Raw genomic sequence first — 6,463 nt, 5'->3', positions numbered from 1 at the left:
ACTCATCGCCGGGTCGAACGTTACTCCTCCCCTCCCCTCCCTCCCTCCCTCCCTCCCTCCCTCCCTCTCCCTCTCTTTTCCTCTCTCTTCCTCTCTCTTCCTCTCTCTTCTCCCCTCCCGTCATTCTTCGTTTGTCTCACTGGTCTCAGGTGTGCCGTCGATTCGGTACCAACGGAGAAGAAGGTCGAGCAGCAGGAAATCTCCTGCTCTTCTCTATTTCCCGATGGCAGCGCCTTCCTCCTGGAACCTGCAGGACAAGATTTCAAATGGTTCCTCCTCCCCTTTCCCTCCCCCTCCTCCGTCTCGATCTTCTGCTCTTGCTGTTGCCCTTCTGTCTCCGCATCTCCTTCCCTCATGCTTGTCCTCGTCACTTGCTCATCGTCTGCTGCAGGAAACTCTTCCTCTCCTCCCCTTCCTCTCCCCTCCTGCGCCTTCAAGTCTGCGGCTCCTCAGTCGCTCGTGCTGGAACCCTCCGCCTCCGCCTCGAGGAGAAGCTGGCGGCCTTCGATGACGCCGCCTCCTACTGGGAGGTGTTCCGCGACCCCAAGTGAGGAGAATGAGAGCAGCAGCAGCAGCAGCAGCAGGAGGCAGGGAGGGAGGCAGGGAGGGAGGGGAAGGGGGCAGGGCAGGGAGAGGGAGGGTAAGATGGTGACAAGAGCTGGAGGCGTGAAGCTGAAGCAGGATGCGGATGACGACATGACAGGGCGTTGAAGAGAATGACGGAGCTCGGGGAAATGGCGGGGGCAAGCAAGGCTGGAGGTGAAAGGAGGAGGAGGAGGAGGAGGAGGAGGAGGAGGAGTGAATGAAAATTGACACAGGCAGGTGGCGGGTGAAAAGAGTGATCTTCCCCATTTCTGAAGGTGGAAGTTCAGTTATGAGCCAGTCCGATGAGGTGAATAAAAATCCTGCTCCTTTCCCCTCCTCTCCCCTCCCCTTCTCTCCTTCTCTCTCCTCTCCCTCCCTTCTCTCCTCTCTCTTCTCCTCTCCTTCTTTCTCCTCTTCTTCTTCCTCCTCTCTCCTTCACTTCCTCACATTGAGATGCAGATCGTTCGGGAGGACGAGAAACTCCCGTAAGTACTTCGAGCCCTCCCATCCGCCTTGCTTCTTTTCTCTTACTTGTCTTCACTTTCAGCGTCGCTCCTCACGGTCTCTCGTTGCATTTCCATGGCGACGCTTTGCGGATTTCGTTCGAGCCAGTCGAAGGCATGCGAAAGACGTTCAGGTAACTGCTGCTGCTGCTGCTGCTTCCTCGCTGACAACCTCGCAGAGCTTCTGTGCGCGATGGAAGATTGGAGGAGGTGGAGCTGAGAGAGGAGGAAAGAGTTTAATGCATCAAGTCTACTCCCCTTCTTCCTTCCCGCACTTGCTGGCGTCTCTCCCTCTTGTCTTCACGCCGTCTGAGCCTCGTTGAAGTGCAAGCGGAAGATTTCCTGCTCCTCGTCACTTCCTCCCTCCCCTCCACTCCCCTCCCCCCTCCCACCTTGGCGTTGAATCGAGAGGAGGAGACCGACCCGGGCTTGGGCCTGCAGCAGCCCCGTCACTCCTTGCCCTTCTCCTGCCTCTGTTGCTCTCCCCTAACCCATCAAGTTGTCCTCCCTCAACCTCCCCCTCTTCTTCTCGCTTGTCTCCCTCCTCTCACCATCGTCCCACGTCGAGCATGTCCATGTCCTCCGAAGAAACCACAGCATGCTCTGGACCCCATGATCCTGCGAAAGAGAAAGTGAAGGAATGGAGGACGAGGACGAGGTCGAGGAAGAGCAGGAACAGGAGCAGAAACCTCGTTTAAGTGCGATGTTGTAGACAAGAGTTCCCTGTGTCATTGTGCGTGAGATGAAGCTGAACAGAGGAGGAGAAGAGGAGAGTGACACGGAGCAAGGGGAGGAAGGGAGGAGAGGATGGGAAAAAGAATCATGAGGACAGATGGATCGTGAGGAGGACGAGGACGAGGACGAGGACGAGGACGAGGGGAGGAGGACGGAGAAGAGGACGAAGGGAGGAGGACGGAGAAGAGGATGAGGGGAGGAGGACGGAGAAGAGGACGAGGGGAGGAGGACGGAGAAGAGGATGAGGGGAGGAGGACGGAGAAGAGGACAGGTTGGACTTGTCAGACCGCGGCTGTCCTGCCATTGCGAAGGAACTTGATGATCACTCGTGAGCCACGCGGACCTGCGAAGAGGGTAAGAAGCATGAGGAGAGGGGCAAAGAGAAAACAGGAGGAAGAAGAAGTCGAGAGCAGGGGAGAAGGAAGAGGGGAGGGAAGGAAGAGAAAGAAGCGGTTGGGGAAGGGGTTGGAAAAGTATTTCACCCGCGATCTTTTCTCTGAGCTCGTCGAGGGTCATGCCAGTCGTTGCTGCGAGAGAAGAGAGTGAGAGAGAAGGAAACGAGCGAAAGAAGGGAGCGAGGAGAGAAGGGAGGAGGAAGGGGGGAGGGAAGACTGACGGGTGCCGTTGACTTCGAGGAGGATGTCGTTCTGAGAGAAGTCAGAGGAAGAAGATAAACAGGTCAGACTTACCTTCTCGATGACTCCTGACAAATCGGCCGAAGATCCTGACCAGCCGCGTCAAAGCAGATACGAAGGAAGAGGAGAGGAGAGGAGAGGAGAGGAGAGGAGAGGAGAGGAGGTGGCTCGCTTAGGGGAGGATGAGGAGGCGATCGGAAAGGAGTTCTCACCGTGTAGTACGGACTTGACGTACATGGTGCTCTGAGTTCCTCCTGGTCAACGTCAGTCGAGGAGGAGCCACGTGCTACAGCACCCAAGCTTGTCTTCTCCACTGTCTCTTCGATCTCACACCCGATCCCTGCCGCTCTGATCAGTTTCGGCTCATCCCCCGCCTCCTCCTGTGCCCTCGAGTACCGCAAGGGTTGGGCAGCGAGTAGAAGCGGTCAAGCTCGAGCTTGTAGTTGTCTCGCTCCTGCCGTCACCCGCTTACTTGCTGAGGGCGTGGAGGCTCAGGCAACAACCTGAGTAAGGAAGTACACGTCCTCGTTGATGCGCCGATGGAGATCCGCGAGCTTTTGCGCGTCTGAGACTCGAGTCAGAGAGTGAAGGGAGGAGGGACCCGCAGCAGCAGCAGCAGAAATGGTGGCCCACCCGTCAACTTGAGCTCATTGAGCTCGTTGTAGAGTTTCTCAATCTACATGTCCCGTCACTTCTCATCCTCCTCCTCTCCCTCCTCCCCTCGCCTGCTTGTTCGAATTTTCGCACTCCTCACGCACTCGTTTCTCGCTGTCATCTCCTGAGCTGAACGATCGAGGACAACAGAACAAAAGAGCTCCACCTGAGTTGAACGATCGAGACCTCAGCCTTGAGCTCTTCCACCATGTCCTCCACGTTACGCTACATCCTCGTCATCCCCTCCCTACCCGTCCCCTTCTTACCTTCTCCGTCGACAGCGACAGCACCTTGGCTTTCAGCTGGGGAATCGCTCCCACCTGCCCCGCCCATATGTCAACCTTCTAGCACGCGCGAGGGGAGAGGAGCCGCCAGCACCTGAATCTTGAGGTCTGCGAGCTGAGCCTCCAGCTCTTCGATCTTCATCTCTCTCTCACGCAACTTGATCGCTCCGCGTCAGCTGCTGCCAACACACGCTCGCACAAGCTGCTTACTGCATCGCGCGTCTCGGCCAGACTCCTGCTGATGGCGTCAGCTCTCCCCGCTGCTCCTCTCTCGCACTCACTTGACCAGTCCCGTGCATCGCTCGCCCACATCATGCAGCTGCTTCTCCGCTACGGCCGCGGTCGTCAGCTGCTCCCTCCCTCCCTCTCTCATTGCATCACCGATCTGACGGTCTGCTCGCTCGCGCTGGAGCTCGCTGGTTGTGTCCTCGTACTTGGCCTGGAGACGAGCGGGTGAGGAGCGACGAGAGACGCGGACTCACCTTGAGCTCTCCGATGGACTTCTCCAGGATCTGCTCACGATCGCTGACGGAAGGCATCAGCTCAGCCTTCCCCTCTCCTTCTCCTCCTCACCGTAGGGGCTGCAGCTCCATCTCCAGCACGCGACTCGCGCTCTAGCAGCAACACACATGAGCTGCGCTACGTGGAGGGGGCAAGCAGCATCACCTGAGCGTTCTCAGCCTCCACCTTGGCCTTGCTGTTGGACGCAGAGGCGGCACGAGGGTCAAGCGGCAGCGCAGGACGAGGAGGCGAAGTCACCTCAGCAGCTGCTCGAGCGTGGCGAGGTCAGCCTTTTGACGCGAGGTCTCGTCGCGGAGGAAGGTGAGCTCTGTCGCAAGGCTGTCACTACACCGCGAGGCGTCCAGGAGCTCTCGGGTACCAGACTCGAGGGTGCTGCACTTGGCTTCTGTGGAGGCCTGGGAGGGGACGGCACGGTCAGTCGCCGGACAACAAGACGGGAGGCGGCAGAGGGCGGGAGGAGCTACGAGCGTCACACACCTGCGAGGACTTTGACTTCTTGACCTCCGCCTGCATCCGACGGCTCGTCAGGTCACCAGCCCCCCGTCGAGCGAGGGTCACCTGGAGCTCAGCGATGACTGCCTTGCGTGACTCTACTTCCGCTTCAGCGCGGGCGAGCTTCTTCTTGCAGTCCTCGAGCTGTCAGGATGAGTGCGGGTGAGGAGAGAAGGAGAGGCGGCGGGCGAGCTGAGACCTGGCTGGTGACCTCGACGAGCTGAGTGGAGGTGGCAGTCAAGGACTTGATCTTCTCGCTAAGCTCGGCCAGCCGTGCCTGATCGACTTTCAGTGCCCCTTGCGTGACTGACCCACAAACCTTGAGAATTTCATCCTCGTTCTGCGTTTGTCTTCTTGTCTGCATCTCATCGAGGATGGAAGATTGCAGCTTTCGCTCTCGCTCTGTTGCAGCACAACACTGTCACCGACTCTTCCTCCCGCTGACTCTCACCTTCTGCTGTCTTCCGAGCAAGCTCCTCCAGCTGCGCTGCCTTCTTCGCTGCCTGGAATAGCGACGTCAGGTAAGCTCCTTGCCCTGGAGCCCGTACTTCAGCTTCGATCTCGGCCTTCTTTGCGCGTTCTTCGGCTTCCTTGATCTGCCGCAGGAGGACTTCGATCTTGGCCTCAAGGCGCTGTCGACACATCAGAAGGAGAGAGGAAGAGAGAGCAGGGGGGGGGGAGCAGGGGCGATACCTGACAGTCACCCTTGACTCGGTCACGTTCGTCTTCGACGACCTGGAGGAGGAGAGGGTTAGAGTTGATGGACTGTATCAGCGTTGACGGACTAGGAGAAGACGAGAAGTGTAGGAGGGGTCGAGGCACCTTGATCATGTTCTCTGCCTTCACTTTGGCCAACAATTCGGCTTTTGTCCGATCGTTTGCTTGGTTGACGTACATCTCAAGGGAGGCAATCTTGTAGCCCTCGAGTCAGTGGCACTCGGAAGGCTGCAGCCCCTACCTTGGCCATGAAGGATTCTCTTTCTCTCCTGTACGAAATCACGTCGCTTTCGCGCGCCTGTGGCACATCACACGACATGAACAGCGTCATGTGCGACAAGCTACCATGATCTCGGCATGCGCGTGCTGCAGCTGGTCATAGAGAGCCCAATATCCCGCCTGCTCGCATTCATCAACCATCACGATGTCCTCCTGCCCTCAGGAGTCGCTCACGTTTCCTCGCTCAAGCTCCATCCTCTCGCGCTCTCCGTTGGGCCTCAAAATCAAGAAGCCGCAGAAAGTACCACTGGGCCCCTGCAGAGCCTTAGGAGGCATGAGGAGAAGCGTGGCTGAACCTTGAACAAAGTCTTGACTCGCTCCGTGCTCATCTTGGTTGCCTTCACGTCTTCGCCTTCTATCGCCAGGATTTCGTCGCCTGCATTGACCTTGCCTGCTTCAATTCATCATCTCCTTGACCCCTTTACACCTTCCGAACCCGATCTGAAGGCTGAGCCATGCTTGATAACTTCTTTTACGGTGACGGAAACTTCTCCTTCAAACACATCTCATTCGATGTTTCTACTTTGCTGCAATGTCGTCCACACCTTCTTCGTTCGAAATTCTATCAAATATGATCCCTATTCCGTGATCGCCTGGTGTTGATGTGAGTGCAAGGTTTGCGGCGAGCAATCGATTACCTTCGAACGTGAAGACCTTCCTATCTTCTTCAAAGTCCATGTACAGAGATTGCCCCACAGCTCGAGCTACAACGTCGGCAAAGCCTGCATATTCATTCAGGTAAAGCATATTCATTCAGGTAAGCATATTCATTCAGGTAAGCATGCCTCCCTCCCTTTTCAATGATTCAGTCAAGTCCTAATGGAGCTGCTGGTCCAACGTATCGCTTTCATATCTCGATGCCTACATCTCTCGACAATCTCCTCACTTTGTCCTTCTCGCTGCCTTGATGCTATCATTGCATCCTCATGTAGTATTGTCGCTGTCTATCTGGCTTATTTCCCATCCTCCTCCTCCTCCTCTCTCCTCTCTCCTCTCTCCTCTCTCCTCTCTCCTCTCTCCTCTCTCCTCTCTCCTCTCTCCTCTCTCTGACTCTGCC

General features: G+C 57.0%; 1 protein-coding gene across 1 annotated transcript; it reads left to right on the top strand.

The window, feature by feature from the left end:
• Positions 1 to 266: 266 nt before the first annotated feature.
• Positions 267 to 833, top strand: GUITHDRAFT_143184 (hypothetical protein; the record flags this gene model as incomplete). Its single annotated transcript, XM_005826714.1, has 3 exons — positions 267 to 547; positions 704 to 759; positions 823 to 833. The coding sequence occupies 3 exons, from the start codon at positions 267 to 269 to the stop codon at positions 831 to 833; spliced, it is 348 nt and encodes a 115-aa protein (XP_005826771.1).
• Between the last annotated feature and the right edge of the window lie 5,630 nt (positions 834 to 6,463).

The sequence above is a fragment of the Guillardia theta genome (assembly GCF_000315625.1).
Source record: "Guillardia theta CCMP2712 unplaced genomic scaffold GUITHscaffold_72, whole genome shotgun sequence".
Taxonomy (NCBI): domain Eukaryota; class Cryptophyceae; order Pyrenomonadales; family Geminigeraceae; genus Guillardia; species Guillardia theta.
Note: the sequence above shows the minus strand (reverse complement) of the source record. Positions and strands in the feature narration are given on the sequence as shown.